Below are 18,844 nucleotides of genomic sequence, written 5' to 3'. Positions count from 1 at the left end.
CATTCTTTTATCTTTCTTTCTGCAGATTTATTCTTACCTCCTCTGTGTTAATGTGAGGAGGGGCTGACACTAGAATAGTTGTGGCTTTTGGGATGATGGCTGTTAATGCTTGTTCTGAAAATGTAAAGAACTTTGTTCTTCCAAGAAAACCATGGGAAGCTCTTATGCAGAAGTCTAAGTAGATAATGAGTAAGATTTATCTTTAGTGTACAACTCTGCTGGGGAGGGTGAACCGTTCAGACTGGGAGATTATGTAACAAGCAGGAACCTCCGCAGGAATTTGATTCCATTTCCTCCAGTACTGACTCCTCTAAGCAGGTTAAAAAATTCTTTCTCCACTCTCCATTGCATATGCATAAACAGCTCCACAGTCATCGGGACAGGCACCCAATTCACACGTTCAAGATGTAGTCCATAAAACATTCCAAAAAAACCCCTCTTCGCACTTTCCCATCTTCCCTGTTGCTCTGCTCTATCTGCCAGCCGTGCAGCTCATTTGACATTTACAAGATTTCTTGTCACTTTCATTTGGTGCTGCCATTCCATCCAGCAGAGCAGTGAAAGTGAAATTGACTTAATTTAGTCTGTTTCTCTTCCTTGCTCCAGTCCCCGCGTTAACTCACCAGCAGAGTGAGACTGACGAGGCTCCTTGTCATTCTCACCCATGGGGCTGGTCAAGGGGAAGGCGCTGATAGGGAGCAGGGCGCTAAATTGGAAGATGAGAACCAGGATTGCGGAGGAGAGGGGAAGAGAGGTGTGAGCATGCAGCAGGAACAGAGAAAACGGGTAAACATGATTGTTATTTCTCAGATGCCCTGGGTGCTTTTGTCTAATAGAGGTGAATTCTTGGGCTGTTCCCTGAAAGGAGCAGTGTGGTCTAGAACAGCAGTAGTTAGTTGTCTAGGTACTAATTTATGAGGGATGCCAAGTTGAGAACGTTTAGCCCGTAAATATTGGTCATCTGTTAGCAGGATGGGCAAAGCTTTCTGCCCTGAGCTACTATAGCTTTTGCTCCTCACTTTTGCTGTCGGGTTTTCGGCTGTTTGAAGGGCCTGGAAAGGCCCGGGGTGGCCTTGGGGCAGCCCGCGTATCGAAGGACGAGAAGAGGCTTCAGTTCTTCTTTCGGTTTTTATGTTTATTAATTGTTTATCTAAAAGATTTTCTTTCGGCCCGACAGAGATCTGCTCAGCAGTCAGCCATGAGCACACTGTCCTGCCCTCCTGGCAGCCACGTATCTTTATACCCATTGTTACGTGTACAATATTTATCATTTTTCCCCAATACCATTTATTCTTATTGCTGGGTGCACTTTTAGTAATGGCCAATCTAAAAGTGCCACCATCACTACAGAAGATGGAGGAGAAGAAGAAGAAGAAGAAGGACAGGACACGCCCCAATTCCTCCATCTTACTTCTCTAAACCCCCCTGTACATAAATCCTAAACCCTGTGTCTCACCCTCTAATTAACTAATCCCTTCACCATTCACCCGGTGAAGCCCTCATCCTTGTCGTCTCCTGTGTAGGGTCAAAGTCCAGCCACCAGACACTTCTGGCAACATTCCAGGACTCCCGAGCCCCCCAAGGTGGTCTCGGTGGCTCGGCACCTCAGGACTGAGATCCTGAGATCCCACATCTCAGCTGCCAGGAGAGAGAGGAAGCCAACATCCACTATATTTTGATGACGGTGGTTGGAGAAAAAAAAAGGGTTCATTTGTTCAATGAAGAAAAATTCATATGTAATAAAATGTTGCTTAACATCTTGTATTTTGTGAGGTTTCACAGAACAAAAGTTGTGCTACACAGGTGTTCTTCTTCAATCAAAACAGTAAATAATGAATAAACAATTGCTTTGTAACAAACCATTGTAGTTAAAAAATGCATTTTTTTAATCCACTTCTTAGCTCCTGTGAGCTCTCTTGACATACAGTGTAAATCATGCTGGTTTATTATATTATGTGCTAATCCATATTTCTTACAGATGCTTTATGCATAAATAACCTTAGGAGTTGCAATATAAATTAGTACTATCATATATATTTGCATATGCAATGGTAACACATATACATTTTGAATGAGGCAGTGTTAATTAACTTGAAGTTATATTGCCTTCCTTATCCACAGCTCCAAAAGAATAACCTTTTTTCATTATCTGAGACCTGTGGATTTTTATATTCTCTGTTTCGGGTTTGGGATATTTTTGTGACGTGTATTTTGTTTGCTTCACCCATCTAGGAATTAAATAGTTTTAATTACTTGGACCTGTACAAGCTTGCGGATCTTTTCAACCTTACTTTGTTGGAGAATGCAGTCATTGGCTTCTTAGTAAAACATCTCTCTGAGCTATTGAAGAGCCATCCTGAAGAAGTTCTGGCACTCCCATACTGCCTTCTTCGAGAGGTTTTTAAAAGCGATAGACTCACTTCACTCAGTGAAGAACAAATCTGGCAGGTAAGGGGATTGGTGAACAACCAGAATGTGTGACACTCTATAAACCATAGCAGTAATCTGTTGTTTTGAAACCCTGGAGCAATCTCGAGGGAGAATAAGCACTTGAGCAAAAACTGTGAATAACAACTGAGGGAAATTTCTAAACGAAATTCTAAAAATGTTGTGTTGTGTTAATGCAATTACTTTGTTTGAGAGAGAAATTTGTCATGCTGTTTAACTTCTGCTACTTAAATACAGACAGAGATTTTCCTCCAGATCCAACTTCTTTGATAGGAAGCGATGGCTGATGCACGCAGCTCAATTATAATTGCCTCTGATGAGGCTGGTGCCATGAGTCTGGTGGCAAACTTGCTTCTGCAGTCTCTCTCATTCACTTCAGACAAATTTAGCTGCATAACTTCAATAGTCATTGAAATTGTTTGGGCCATCACAGCTGACTTTGCCTGAAACAAATGAGAGAATCATCACACAGGCAGCACTGCTCCAAGATGAGTGGAAGCTTCGATGGAAGGTTTGTCCAAGAAGCCTGAGATCACTTCCTTTTAAGAAGCTGGATCTAGAAAAGGACCAAGTTGCTAGCCATAAAGTATTAACAAGATAAAAGCACTGCACTGTGTTGTGACGTTTAGTGTGTATGGGCTGGGAGAAAACTGAATGTGAGAAAAACACATTGCCTGTTAAGAGAAACACAAAAACTAAACCAAAATTTGCCCTTGGAAATGTTCCCATTGTATGTCTGTAAAAATTCACTGTGGAGTGGAAGGAAATCTCTGTAATATTGATTACCCAAAGATGTTTTTCTGTTTCGTTTTTGCTGCCATGTTTTAGAGAGGAAAGTATTTCAGTGTATTTCAAGGTAGAAGGAAACTTGCTAAAAAGAAACCTGTGCATTCCTTTTAGAAAGTGGGTTATATTAGCCAAACAGAGAAGACTGTGTTTTAGAAAATCGATTTATTTTTCAACCCCTATTACCTATTTATTATCTATTTATCTTTTGGATTATTCTAAGGAGATAACTACATTTGGATGCTATCAGTTTCTCAAAGTGTAAAGTGTATATTCATCATTGGGATGCTTTATGTTCTGTGGATGAATAATGTCATGCAGGATAAGATATTTATTCTTTAAAAAATAAAAATGCCAGGTTAACCAGTGTGAAGATGTAACATAACCCTTCAGTTATGTAGCAGGCATATTTTTTTTCCAAAATTTTGAGGCTTTACATGATAGAGTATGTTACAAAGGTGGTATTTTCTGCAAATACCAAAATGAAGTTGGACTTTTTCCTGTCCTAGTCCCTGGAGGATGCCTGTACTACACACGATGATGGGTTGTGTTTGGTTTAGGTTTTTGAGGCACACTGCTCTGGAGTCCTAGCCCATATTCCCTTTATCAGAAGCAAGTTCTGATGTGCAAGTTTATGCATGGAGCATGGGTGATTGGCTGATTGGGTTTCATCATCATTTCTCTGCAGAGCCAGTGGAATCCCCTAGCTACATGCTTGGGTATGCTTCTGCTAGAAGAGTTTCTATGGGAAGCTATTCAAGTATAACTTAATACTCGCTCAAAATCTGCTATAATGATTTTGGGAAGTGGGAGTGTTCAAATCCTGTCTTACTGTCCTGTTCTGCAAGACTCAGACTCTGAATTTTCTTAATTGTGTGTACTCCAGTCAATGAACACTTCATGAGGCAAATGTGACAAAGCCTCTGTTTCTGTTGCAGGGTCATACTGAGCAGAGATAGGTAATATGCTGCTTTCTGAGTGACAACAAACTCCACACTGTCCATTTAAGTGTTATCATAATAGCCTCTCTAAAGGTTACTACTGCTGTTCCGAAGATTTTTTTTAAACTAGGTTTCTGCTGCAGGCAAAATGTGCATGCATCTTTTTAATTCAGTTTGTAAAACCAGGAATAAATATATATTTATAAATATTCCAGGTTCCCAGAATGGATTAAAAGACACATATAAATATTTACCAATTTGGGCATTCAGAAGGCAATAAGAAACTGGTTTCTTGCTTTATCTTAGTAAATAAGTAATTCCCTCATAGTCAACCCAATAGAAGAAAATCAAATCAGACCAGCTATATTGCCTCAAGTGTAGTTAAGTTCATCATTTTTGCTAAGGTTATAGTGGTAATGCAATATACCATGGAAGAATCTAATATTCAGCCCAGGGTGAAGATTGGGTATGCCAGAGGATTAGTGTCAGGGTGCTTTATAGAAGTGAAACTTGATGGACAGGCTGGAGACAGATCTACAGAATCTCATTAAATTGCTGAATTGTTCATTACTGAGCACTCTCACTGTAATAAAGTGCTCATTGACTTTGACAAATCCCCATCCCATGTCTTAAGGAAGAACAGCAAAGCAAGAGGTGTTGGGGAAGCTGGAGGAAATTTGCACAAAGTGGGGCAGATAATAGAAAAGCTGATGGGGGGATGCTGCCATTTGATTTATCTGTCTCACCTGTGACTAGTGTGGCCTCTGCACACACACATGGCTGCGTGTCACAGCAACATGAATTCAGCATGTCCCCAAGGCACCTTTGCTGGTAGGGCTGCCATGAAGTCCTAAGCACAAATTAAAACTTCCCCCAGAGAACCTCTGGAAAGGGTGCCACTGTCTGCAGAGCACAGTTTTTTATGCCAGTTTGAATTCCCAATATCCAGTGGGTGATCTGATCCTAGTGCACATAAAGATTAAGGTGCTTATTTTAATGCATCAAAAGGTGTATATGGAGTGATGCTTGAATATTATTTAAATGAATGATTGCAGCTCTTACCTGTCATACTTTGGATTTTTCTAGGCACAATTGGCTAGTTCTAATGAGTATGGTGAAATATAACTGAACAAACCGAGTCTGAGAAAGTTAAATGGTAATATTAGTGACAGTGTGATAGGCTGTGGGTTACTGCCAACTACTACAGAAATTCCTGTTGATTTTTCAGACTTTTTGGCTTGATGTGTCTTATTTTGAGTGGAGACAATAGACAAAGACTATAGTGATGTGGTTCTTAAAAAACCAAAAGCCCCACTAGAAAGCCTGTGTAGGCTGTGAAATTGGATCTATTTATGAGCCTCTTCATTACCTCTACCTTAGCTTAGGTAAGCTAAGACAGTAATTATGATTATTCATTGACATAAGATATGTTTTCATATCTTGATTTTTACAGTTTATCAGCACGTGAGATTATGAAATATTCTTCTACATAAGAATTTTTTATTTGTCAGCTGCATTAAAATGTGTAAAGTTAAGTCAGTGACATGAAAAAAAGGATTAAATAAAAAAAATGAATTAAACAAAGGAAAGAATCATGGGGAAGGTGGAGGAAAAAAACCTTTTTTTCCTGGTTTGTTCTTCTTCATCATAACCTGTGAAGCACCCTTCTTTTTTCCACAGGAAGCAGTCACGACAGAGACATAAATGTCTAGTTTATCGTGAAATAAAAAGTGAATCTTTTCATAATTGACCATTACAAGAAAGATTCATTGGCTGCACTTTAAGGAAGCAGGTGAATTCTTTGCCTTGGTAATTGAAAAAGTAAGCAACCCTGTAAGATGGAACAAGTTTGCCAGAGAAATACAGTGGTAGAGGGCTTGTTGTTGGAACCTTAGCAAGTAGAAAGCAAGCTAAAGATTTAAGTAAAAAACTAATTTAGCTTTATATATAATTATGCCTTATATTTGTTATTAGAAACTTCAGTGTCATGAGACTTAAATATTCATATTTCAAATATCCTACTAATGCTTAGAGAGAGAAATATTTACTGGATTATTGTGTCTCTGTGCAGTAGATTGGTCAAATGGTTCTATTATTAAATACTGCACTTGATCCAAGGTGGACTCCTAAATCATATTTGGGAAAAAATCTTAAGTGGGATCAGTATAGATTAATTTCTTCCATCCCTGCTTCTGTTTAAGTAGGTTGTTAAAGGATACATATAATTTTTAAGTAGCTAACAATAAAAGCAGGTCAATATTAGTATTTGTCAATACTTCTTCAGAAGCAAGGTTAGAAGTTTTCCCTTGGCTTTCTTTGGCTTCTTTTTTTTTCTATTTTTTTTATTTTGCAAAGCAACTTGGTTACTTGGTAATCAACTGATAAGCAAGCAATCTAAGAAAAGCTGGTAGATAAAACTGCTTGAGTGGTTTATTCAGTTAGGATGCCTGCAAATGTGTTGTGCCTTTTCCAAGGCATTCCTGAGACATTGTAGTCCTGTTAAACTCCTTGTGTGTAGCTTCTGAACTTGTGTTCATGAAGTAATATGTTCCATGTGTCAAAGTGTAATGCTAGTTCCTTTTATCCCTGTGGACGTGCAGAAGCAAATACAAGCAGTGTTTGGTCTCTGTATTGGAGAAGTGTCTTTGCTTGAATAAATAGAAAAATGAAGGACAAGAAGATTGGAGTGTTATAGGTCAATATGAGCTTGTATTGTATCTTTTATAAAAAAATTAAGTGCACAAATCCAGTTTTCTTACTACAGTCCTGTTTATCCTCTTCTGTGCCCTATTTTCAACAGCCTTTTGTTATGCTTGAGCTCCATTTTGGATTTCCTGATGGCATTTGTGAAGGATCAAAATTTTTCTTCTGCAGAAATCCCACAGTTCAATGCTGTAGGAAATTTTGTGGTGTACACATTGTGGCAGCCTGCTATGATGGAACAGTTCTGTGCTGATGACAGATCCAAAGACGTCTTCCATACATCTGCAGTGGTGCACACATTTACCTGTGCAGAACAGCAGTGTCTAAAGTGATTGTCATGTTCTGGTACAAGCTTGCCATTCCTTCAGATCAGTACTTGATTTTTTCTTGTGTCAATCTTTTGGTATTGCAGAGCAATTTTTCATATGGAGAGAGTATAAGTAATTTTTCTCAGGGGTATATATATATTTTAATGAAATGTGGCCTAAGTGCCTTGCTGAATGTGAACTTAAGTTTTACTGCCAAACAAGTAACAACATAAAATATATGTGAAGGAAAGCACCTCAGTAATCAATGTTGTGTTTAAGCAGTATATTAGCCTTTCACTATTCAAGAAATAAGCTTAAGTGCTCTCTTGGGCAATAAGTGAAATAATGTCTATTCTGATGCTTGTTCCTAGTGAGTATTTACCCTAAGCAGAAAACTACCTCTCTAAAATGTGGCTGTCAGCCTCTCATCAAGAAAGGCATAGAAGAGAAAAAAGGGGCTTGATGCATATCTGAGGTGAATAGGTGAGGCTAAATGAAAAAATTAGTATATTACCCATGTGTGTTTTGCTGTACTTTTACCTCCTTTTTTCTACCCTTTTTATGAAAGTCCACATAAAATTGCCAGAGAACCAGTATCCAGTGTACTACATCTGTGATGGTTGTGCTATGTGTGTCATGACAGACTGAGCAAGCAAAATCACACAGTTACCCTCAAATAAAATTAGTATGGAAACATAACCTCTGATAGGCTGCAGCTTTCCTTTTCCTTAGTCTAATCCTCATAAACATAGGTATCTCACCTGAATTGACTCTGTGCAGTGGTGCATTTCTCACAGTCTCTCCAGACTGGGTGGGATTAATTTTTATAAGGCATGTGCAGATTTGGTAGGACATCCATCATAGGTAGGCCAAGCCGGTAGCTGTGGCCCAAGGTCTGTAGGAGGTTGGTGTCCACTGGCACTGCAGACTGGCCTGGGTTCATGCACAATACAGAGGGTCAAGCAGTGGGTGTAGGCAGCAGGAACTCACACAGTTCAGCTGGTGTGCTCAGGTCACACACTATTTATTCCTGATATAATTTCTGTATCATTAGTAATAGTAATGGCTCTTTGGCTTATAGGGAAAATGAATGCTGTCCCTGTTGGCACTGTTCCCTTATTTTATGAAACACCTTTCCCCTTTGTCTACTTTGGTTCAATTCAAATGGGCTCTTAATTTGTCCTTTACAGTAATATCTTGGGAACTTTATATATGCTTTTGTTCTGAACTTTTAAAAGTTTCTTGTTTTTTGAATACTAGCTAATATATTTACTGTTATTTATCAAGTCTAACAATATAGAACGTGATTTCCAGTATTAAAGCTATGCTAGGAGCAACTGTGTGTTCTTCTAATGCTCTTTTTCATACATGTCAGAAAACTTGATTATTTTGGTGCTGTTGTTGTGAGCCTTGGAGAATTACTGGAGAGCATTACTTTGGTCTTGCTGTCCTACAGTAATGTTGCCTCAACTTATTTATCCCAGATTACCTTCAGAAGTGCACAGAGCATCACACCAGTATTTAGGAAGCCTGCTGTGCTCACAGCTCTTGGATTTAGGTCAGTTCTTCAGCTAAGCAGTGGATGTGTGTTTTGATTTAGAAAAAGACACCAAGGTATCCACACAGCAAGACTTCTTCTGTGTTGCTGCATTCTATGTTTGAATTTGTCTGCTGTGGGGGGATTTGTATTGACTGTTGCCCTCTTTGTGGCTCAGATCTGTTGGATATTATCTACAGTATAATTGTATAAATATACACATATATGTAGTTACATAAAAAAAAAAAAAGTTGCTGAAGCTGTTTTGAAAGCCAGGTATGGTTGAAAATATGCATCAATTTTTAAGTTGAAGAATATAACACAAAGTCTAAACTCCACAGATACCATGGATGATCAAATATGTCAGTCTGTTGTTACTATCTTAGTTAATTTCTTCCATTCAGAGATATAAATGTTAGTAATCTTTACTCTTTCAAAACCTTGGTAAAGCTGTTTAACATTGTTTCCAATGGGTTTAAGCTTGTGGAAAATGATAGGAAGTTAGAATCTCTTCTGAGAATTCCCAGTTCTGTATTTCAACAAATTTTCCTTTGGGAGCTGATAGAAGCATTACTTTGTAACCACAAAGCCAAAGAAGACAGTGGAAGAAAATTGAATTCCATGTTTCCTGATTCCGTGCACATGGTCATCAATGTGTTAAGATAGCTGCAATCTCGTTCTGGGGTCGAGTGCCCGAAGTGTGCCCAGTTGGAGGTAGTGAAGTCTCACCTGTGTGTCCAGACCTGCAGCAGGTGTGTTGGTCCAGCACAGCTGCTGAGATCTCAGTATCTGGTGCCCTTTGCTGCCACTCCTGCCCCAGGATCAGGACACCAGTGGCTCCAGGAAGGTGAGGAGGCAAGGAGATGGAAAAGCTGTGTCACTTCTGCACAGCCTTTCTTACTCCAGCTGGGACACCCTTGGCAGCTTCCAGATGTGCGAGTGAGCTGCAGAGCTGAGGATTTCCTTGCCTTGTGACAAAGGGTTACTTTTACTCCTTTGATCACTTCGGACTCCCTCGTGCCAGGGAGAAATGGAAGAAATTACGACAAATACATTTGTCAAGAAGATCTTAAGAAGATTTCCTGTGAAGCGGCTTCCAAGCTAAAGGTCTATGTGGGATAGTAATGACAGATTGAAAGATCACAGTCTCTGAAGTGAAAATCTGTGCTGAAGAGCTTTCAAAGTGCTCCTTTAGGGTGGAGCCTATTTTAATGTTGGAGTGAAACTATAGGACATAATTTTACAAGGTTTATCTTATAGCAGTTACAGATGTTTTAGTTTGCTTCAGATATTATTTAGTAGGTTTATATAATAAATTAATGTTTGTTTTAATCTTATAGTGGGGAAGCTCTGACATTCCCAATTCATTAGATTCTTTTGGGATCTCAAATGCAATTGCAAATGTGGTTCAAAATGTTTAAGTTAATTTTTTGAAAGAAATAGCTTTCTTAGAACAATTAGTTGATTTTGAAAAATTAATGCAGGACTCATTTGATTAAGCAGTGAGGTAATCTGAAGTCCATCATGTGGCGATTAAACCAAAATCAGTAAAACTGACTGAGAGAATGGAGATTGTACAGACTGGAGAAGGCCTCAGGAAGCCTTTATAGCAGCTTTTCAGAGTCTAAGAGGGCAGACAAGAAACATGGAGAGGGACGTTTTTGAAGTACATGTGGTGACACAACAAGGGGAAATGGTTTTAACCGGAAAAAGAATAGGTTTGCATCAGAAATACAGAAGAAATTCTTATTGTGAGGAGGTGAGGCACTTGCAGAGAAGTTGTGGATGCTCCATCCCTGACAGTGTTCAAGGTGAGGTTGGATGGAGCTTTAAGCATCCTGGTCTAATGGACACTGTCCATGACCTGGGGTTGGAACTAGGTGATCCTTAAGGTCCCTTCCAACCCAAACTATTCTGTGATTTTGGTTGGAAAATTTGACATCAGAGGTTTTGAAGTAATAGTGTGTTGAACACATGCATATTTATAAACCAGCTAAGGAGAGCATGTACTTTGAAGTACATTTTTGTGTGACCGAAGATTTTGATGACACACAAGTCCTGTATAGCTGTTGTAAAGATTATTATAGAAAATGATACTTTTTTTTTGGTGATTTGTTGGATTTGCCTATTAAATACCTAGAAAATTATACCCTAACAATAGGGAAGAAAGGAATAGAAATCCTTTTACATTCAAGAACCATTTAGACTAATTTTCACAGAGTTAAATTGCATTTTTATAGAATTTTGTCAATTTTGTGCCTATTTCATTTTCTAACAGTTTTTTACTGATGAAAGCTTGTAGATTCTTGTCTCTGGAGTGAGCTGCTACACTTCTAAAATATATTTCTGAGGGGAAAATAGCAAGAGAGGAATAGCAATAAAAACAGTGTGTATCAGATTGTAAAAATTGTCTTTTCCACTTATTAATTATGTACCAGCAACTTGTTTTAGTGCTAAATGTGTCTATAAAGTTCCAATGCATTTGATGTCAACCTGAGTGTTTTCTCTAAAAGTAAAAATGAGCAGTTTTAGATTTTGAAATGATGGCTGCTGGAGGTAGGTTCTTTTCCACCTCTGTCCTTACCCTGTTTCAGAAAAGATAAATACTATCATAAACCCTAATCTCCTTAAAATGAAATCAAATCACAGTTACGAGCCCTAGTTAAACAGCTCTGTTTATGAAGAGATAAGCTTCTGCTCTTTACAGCTTCAGAAAACTTATCTGATATAAAGCACCTAGCAATGTTGGTTCTACCATCTCAACAAATGATGGAGGATTCAAACTTGAGCATTTTTTGATGCATTTGAAAAGGGACAGCAAGAAGTTTTTTACCTCAGAGCTTCTTGCCATTTTATCCACTTATTAAAGAGAGTAGGTTTTATGGACCTGTGAAGCTACATTTTAGGAATGTTGATGTGACAATGCAGAGTGACACAGAGTCCCCAGGCAGTGCAAAGGAGAGCTGCTTTATTGCAAAAACCTGGCCTTTTTAAGCAGTTTGGCCTTTATCAGCTACATAGTTTTAAATCATAACAAACATAATTCAACCAACCACCATGCAACATGATGTGAACTCACAGTGGTTACAGAACTTGTTTTTCTACCTCTAATTCAGCTGAGTCACTTTCCCTTTTCTGCTTAGCAGAGGTAACAGGCCTAAGCCATGGTTTTACAAGGCCTTCCCTTTGTTAAGGTTTTACCTAGATGCAACATGTTTATGGTGAGGAGATTGATTTCCTTGTCATTTCTAACTCTCGGTGGCTGGATTTGTTTTAAAGGAAAAAGTTGAGATTGTGTCTCTGGAAAAAGCAAGATTAAGTCTCTGGATGCCATATTTTGGATTTGCTTTGCTGTGGTTTCATTGGCTTTGCATTCTCCTTTTTGATGCTCTTGTTAAAACAAATTTTGACTTGAGCACAAAAGTAAGCAGAGCCTTTCCACTGTGATTATTCCTGGCTTATTTATTTTATGTGTGTAGACTCCCAGGTGTGACAGCCATTGCAGTGCACAGAAAACAGAGGCTGTGAGTGGTGGGTAGCTGTGAAGTCTGTTGCAATAGGAGCTGCACACAAGCTCATTCAGCTTTTAAACACATGCTTGAACATGTGGAGGGTCACTGAGAGGGGTTGCCAGGGTCCTGCTTGCCCCTTCTACCACAGTGGAAGAACCAGTTGGATGTGAGAAGCACATTTGTAAATCTGCCTTCGTAGAGAAGCTCCAAGTGACTGTGGAGGAAACTCCTCTGTGGTTTGAGGACCTGATCACACAGCATCAGACTTCTCTTGAAGCACACCGTGGGACAGTTTTGTCTTTGCTGCTCCAAGGTTAAGAAAGGATGCAGTGTTTATGGCCTGTATTGCCTTGCACTTTTCAGCTGCAAAAATATCTCAAGTACTTTTGGCAGATGATACTTTGGGAATTGTTTTGTCCTCGCTTTCAGATACCTGCATATCACCAGACTTTGTTCTGTGGCATGAGCACCTAAATTTCCACTGGATTTTTGGTAGTGGAATAAAGAGACTCAGTTGGACAGATTGAGGGGACAGATTTTGATTAAGACACCTAATTTTTCTCTTAGTTCCCATTTTGAGAAAGTGGTTGAAATGTAAACTTCTCTTGGGGAAGCCTGAATTTTACTTATAATTTGCTTTTAGATACTTGGAAGGAACATTCTGTATAATTTTGAAGTTCAGATTCCCCAGAAGGTGTAAAATGGCAAGCTTTCATGAGCTGTGATAATTTACAACAGCTGAGAGTTTACCTTCTGTCTGTACCTTACTTCACTTTGAACTCCAGTAGGTGAGAACAGGTTTTCTATTATAGCAACTCATTGCTTTAATAAGATTACTTACCATATATAATGTTATATATTAATATAGTTCAGCTAGCCTTTTGTAAAGCTGATTTGCTCTCATAGTTATTTTATTGTAAGTCTAAAAAGATGGAATATCTTTATTGAATTTAATCAATATCTTCTAGGTAAACTTCTTACTCTCATGGCCAGTAAATATAAGAAGTGGAGAAAGTGTGCAAATGAAGTGAATACAATTCTGAATGCATAAATTCTATTATTTACTTTTATTACAAAACTGGCAATTTTTTGTGTTTCGTAGGAAACACATACATAAAAAGATGAAACTAGCATTGTCCTTCTCTCTAACCTTTTTTTGTAAAATAATGTTCCTGTTGAGAAGGCCACTATAGTAATGTAGCACTAGGGGCGAAGGAAGCTTGCAGTAAAGCACTGAACTGACAAGGCAAGGGACTGTACTGGGTTGGTGGAGAGCTTGTCTTTGGATAAACAATTCCTCTCTTTCTCACAAAGATGCTGGGCAGAAACAATTATTAAAAATTTCTGAGACAGAAGTACAGGTGTTAAAGTTGTTACTCCTAAAGCTGTTTGATTATGAGTAAGAAATCTGCCAAAGATGTGTATGTTGTATTGTCCTCCTTGCACCTGTTGAAACACTGTGCAGGACAACATTTCTGTCCAGCAGCAATTGGTGATGGATGCTTTACTGCTTAAATGCTTTAAGGAGGTAGACATTATCAGCAGTTATTATTATCAGTTGAGAAAAATTGAGAATTATTTTTAATACATTGTGATTAGCTTTAATGCTGTGAATGTTTTATAAATGTGTGTTTTTAGTACACCTGCATTACCTGTATCTGCTTTAATTACAGCATATCATGAAATGCATAATCTTTGGTGCTAGAGACTTTGACCATTAACTGTGCTTGCTGCAGTGTTTTTCAGCTGAAAGATCAAAATCAAATTTCTGCTTCTTGCAAAGTGGCTTACAGACTGCAGGGCTCATGTTCTGAAAGTTGCAGGTTGTCACCATGACATCACATAAATCCCAAACCTGCAAACCAGCCTAGAGATAGAGCATTTCTTATTTAGGCCAGCAGTTCCCTGTGTAGTACTCTGGACAAATCCACTGCAGCTTCTGCAGAGCCTGATCAGAGGTCAGGACGACATACTCTAACAAGTGCTTTCACCCTCCAGAGATAATGAACCTTGGTGTTCTTTAATCTTCCTTTGGGGCTGTGCATTTCCTGAAGTCAATTCCTTTATATTTGGCTTCCCTCTTTACTGCCTGAGTTAATCCCTCAGTCCTCCAAGCCCTGCCCATTTGTGAGGCTGAGTCTGACTGCATCACAATGATAATATTTGGGTCTGGAAAGACGCATATTTTTTTCTTTCCTGCCAGCTGTGATCTCAGTCTTCAGTTTGGGAGCAGACTTCAGGGGCACCCATGTACACAATGCCAGTGCCATTGCTGAAGCAGAGTTCTAGCAACAGTGTGGACTTGGCTGGGTAGGAGTTGGGGACAAATAGCAGAATGACAGGATCTTTGATCGTGTGCAGTGGTCCCTTGTGGTGGGAAATGTGAATCTGAGACACCTCTCTATGTAGAGAAATGTTTGCTTTGGAATCTTCTTTCTGCTGCATCCAGCAAAACACGTGTTGGCAGCTTCCCAAACTCTCACTTCCCTTCTTCACTGGTCTGTGAGGAATGTTTTGGGTTCATTCACAAGAGTTCCGATTTTATAAACAGTGTCCTTATATTTGGAATAGCATAGACTTCAATAATTGTAAATAGCGCCCTGTGCATCAGTAAGGATGTGCAAGCCTCCTCACAGCTTCTTTTGCTGAGGGCACTTCCACTTAGGTGAATATTCTGCCTACAGTCCTAAACTTTTAAGTAAGTAAAACTTCCCTTCTGTGGTGTGAGAAGAGATACAGGACGTTAAATTTGTTAAAAGCCGTTGGTGTTTGGATCAGAACTTCTGTATCCACTCATCTTTCAGACAAATCATAATCTTTGCTTCTATGCTGTTTGTTTTGTTCTTTGGTATGCTGACATGAACATTGGTATGAATTTTGTAATACTTGACACTAGAGAACATCTGATGATGACCAAGACCACAGAACAAAAGTTTTACCCCTCACTGCTTGCAATACTTGCTTCTCTCAGAGGTACAATTAAATTAGATTATTTTTATTTATCTCACCTTCCTTGCAGCAGCCTTGTGAGAAGGGGAAGCTATATGGGTGGAGCAGGGTGAGTCTGGGAGAGGAAGTGAACCCAGCAGAGGAGGTGCAGGACACCTGAATCTTTCATTCTTCTCATATTTTCTGTACGCAGCCCCTACATTTTTTCTTTTTTTTTTTTTTTTTTCTCCCTGGTCACTTACGAGACACCCTGAATCAGTGCTGATAAGTAAGGTAAGAAACACCTACTGGGATTGATTAATTTCCCATCCTTTAAAATGTGGGAATGAACAACCCAACCCACCCACCAGAAAACTAAATATTGATGCTGTCAGTGGCATGATAATTGGTCTCTACTTTCATCTGCAAACAAACCCTTGCTTGGATTCTATTATTCATTCAAAGAGGAAAAGGGTTATTAATGCAGTGTTCTTTAATTTATATTTTTCTTTTGTGTGTGTGTGAGAGAGAGAGAAAACAGGAGAGCAGTAATACAATAAATATATTGGCTAAGAGAAAACATTTGAAAATGATTCCTGCCCATTTTTTTAAATCTTTTCTTATCATGAAGAATGTGAACTGTGATAAATTGTTCTGCTAATCAAACAGCACTGAAAGGTTAGGTCATTGGAAGTCTTTAGTCATTTTGTGCTTTTCAAGAGTGAATTTGTTAAAATTATGCTGAATACCCACTTAAAGCCTGGGCTGAAAACCCTACCTGTGTTTTATAACTCTGCACTGTCAGAACCCATAATAAGTCAAACATTCTTTCAGAGGTACTCATAAGGGAGAAAAAACCCCGTAAATTCAAGAGTAATTTCAGATTGTAAATGAAAAAGAGAGGCACGACTGTTCATTTGCACCAATCATGCCTTCCTTTCATCTGCTCTGATTAGGCCTGGTGCGGTTTCATCAAACTACTCCATCACTGAGCTGTCACTCCAGTCGTCTGTTGATTGAAAACAATCAGGGCTCTGATGGCACAATTATTCTGACCCTTTAACTAGAGGCTGCTGTGATAATGAAAGGTTGATTATGATAGTTTGTGCCTCTTTCAGTTTGCCAAGAAGGTTAATTTGGGCATCAGACGGATGTTTAATGGGCGCTTGCTGGCTACACTGAGGTAAATGAGAACGTGCAGTCTTCGATATTGCACGGATATAGTTTGGCTGTCAATCATTGTCATTTTGAGTTTGTGCCTCACACTCTGGAAATCACATTTTATTTTTTCCTTGGGATTTAATTTATTCTGTGCCCTGAGGAAGTTCTTTCACTCTGTGACCTTCACAGTAGCTTTCTCTGTCTTTTTTCGCTTCCCTCACACGGAGCCCAAAGGCATAATACATCTAGGGGAACGTTTTTCTTTCATTTTTCACATTAAAAAAAAAAAAAAAGGTAAAATTTAAAATCCCTGTTTATCAGCTCATCCTGAACAGAGCAAATGTTTTAATTCTGATTGTAGAATCCAAATGTGCAAATGGAAGCACGCCTGCTTGCTAACGCAGCGCCACACAGGGAGCTGCTTACGTAGACACACATTTGTAAAACTGACAAACAGGTAATTTAAAAACGTCTCTGTGTTAAGAGGCTGGGGGATGGCACAGCTTTATTTTCACAGGCTGCACGCATATGCCTTAGCTTGGTGCCTTGTAAATGTGGTTTCAGTCACTGCGCCGCAACTTTTTGCGTTAGAAAGTCTCTCTTCAGGGTTCAGGGCAAAAGGCATTTCATTGCTGATTCAGAGATTATTAATATTTACTGTGTTCAGATTGAGAGAATCATATGCATGATTTTGTAGTTGTTTGGCTCAAGGTGCAAAAGAAATGCAAATACCTCATAATTTTGATTGTTCCACATGCAGCTCATTAGAGTCTTATTTTTATGCACATTTTAAATTCAAAATAAAAAGAAGAAAAAGATTTCTATCTTTAAGGCTGTCTTGCATCTAGGCTCAAAACACTTATTTTTCCTGCTGTCCACAACTGTGTAAGATATTAAGTGACTGATAAAATTGCAGGAGTCTGGAGGCTGTGCCTGCATGGTTACTAACTTCTAAAAATATTTTTGTGTAACTCATGGCTTTGAAAAATTGTGTGTGTGTGTGTTTTGTTGTGTGATGGGACTTTTTCCCTCAGCAACAATTCTTACATTTTTCATCCTAAATGAATAATACAGATAAATGTAGTTCATCCTGCTTTAAAAGCTTCAATGAATATCCTAAACCCCCTCGATTTTGTCCTTTGTAGCCTCTAGAGACAAGGGTGACAAAGACCCTTTAGAGATCCAAATTCAGGCCCTTTGGAAAGCCCTGTTCAGTTTAGACTAGGTGAAAGTTCCTCCATAGCCCTCAATGGACTTTGTTCAGACCTTTGGTAAGTGTCCTGGTTTGTTCATAGATTCTGCTCCTCTACTTGAAATTTGAAGAGTCAGGGAGTTGCTGGAAATTGCCAACTGAAATGTGGTTTTGAGTCAGGAGATCCCAGTCTGGAACACCTCAGACTTGCTGAGTTAGATAAAATCTAATAAAAGGCAAAATTATTGCAAGTTTACAGCCAAAATATATATTCTTAGTGTTTCGAAGACCAAACTAGTAAAGTTCAAGTTTTGCTTTTTGAAGTTCACTTGGTGGTTCTTTAAGGTGATTACTGCAGTAACTGTGTTGCTTTCATGACTCTTCTTGGCTTCAAAAATCAACAGAATCAGGTCTATAGCACTGTCCAATATGCTCAGGATACAAAGATATTAATTTGATTTCTTTTTTTTCTGGCCAAAACCTTTTGCTTCTGTTAAGGAACAGAAGAACTGTTCAGATGAGATTTATAGTTCTTTCTCTTTCCCTGATTTAATATCATCATCAGATTGTCACAAATTGAATCATTTGTGTTGCACATATCTGATCTCAGTCCAGGAAAATGCATCTTTCCACTTTTGTTTCCATATTTAAAATTTTGTTTTCTCCTAAAATGAGAACATTCACTAGGTTATTATAATTAGGATTTCTATTTTATTTAATGAGACAGTGTGAATTGCTTTAAAACCTTAGAAAATTTGTTTCCTTGTATTTGTTGCTAAAACAACCAAAACACAAAAAACCCAACACTCCAATGGCCTTGTTTTTTGCACTGCTGTCACTTTTTGACTTCATCTCATTTGCTAGACACGTTGGACGACATAAAGTAGCATATTTGCAGTCCATTGGGCTACAACGTGAATACATCAACTAAAGAGCAGGCCAGGATGACTTTAATAGAGTTCCTGTGGCCCCTCACAGAGCCCAGGTTTAGATAAGTTTTTTCTTTCTTGGAGCTCTGTCAACAGAAACTTTCCCTGACTTTGGCTTTGTGACTTGGATTAGTTTCTAATTGAACCTGAGTTAATAAATAAGAGTATGTCAGGCTTTTTGCACTCATGAAGTGGCTTGGCTTTTCTTATTAGAGGGCTTGGTGTGGTGTCAAGGGCAGGTCTGGCCCCTCTCCCAGCAGAGTGGCTCGAGAGGGGCTGCAGGGGATGCTGAGCGGGCACGGCACAGCCGGGATGGGCTCTCCTGCTCTCTCCCTGGGATAGCTGGCAGCCCAAAGGAACAGGTAGCCACTTCTTGCAGGGTTATCTTCAACAGGAGAG

General features: G+C 38.9%; 1 protein-coding gene across 10 annotated transcripts in view; it reads left to right on the top strand.

Annotated features, from left to right (window-relative positions):
* The window catches only part of KLHL32 (kelch like family member 32), a 122,386-nt gene that overhangs the window by 81,086 nt on the left and 22,456 nt on the right, over window positions 1–18,844 (top strand). For 9 of the 10 annotated variants that reach the window (XM_064707261.1, XM_064707252.1, XM_064707254.1 and 6 more), the window contains one exon: window positions 2,233–2,448. The exons of the other annotated variant lie outside the window; for it this stretch is intronic. In XM_064707261.1, the coding sequence (XP_064563331.1) occupies window positions 2,233–2,448 (216 nt within the window). The remainder of the gene's footprint in view (window positions 1–2,232; window positions 2,449–18,844) is intronic. 10 annotated transcript variants of the gene reach the window in all.

Source organism: Zonotrichia leucophrys, chromosome 3 (genome assembly GCF_028769735.1).
Source record: "Zonotrichia leucophrys gambelii isolate GWCS_2022_RI chromosome 3, RI_Zleu_2.0, whole genome shotgun sequence".
NCBI lineage: Eukaryota > Metazoa > Chordata > Aves > Passeriformes > Passerellidae > Zonotrichia > Zonotrichia leucophrys.
The sequence above is the reverse complement of the archived record's forward strand: the minus strand, read 5'-3'. Positions and strand labels throughout refer to the sequence as shown.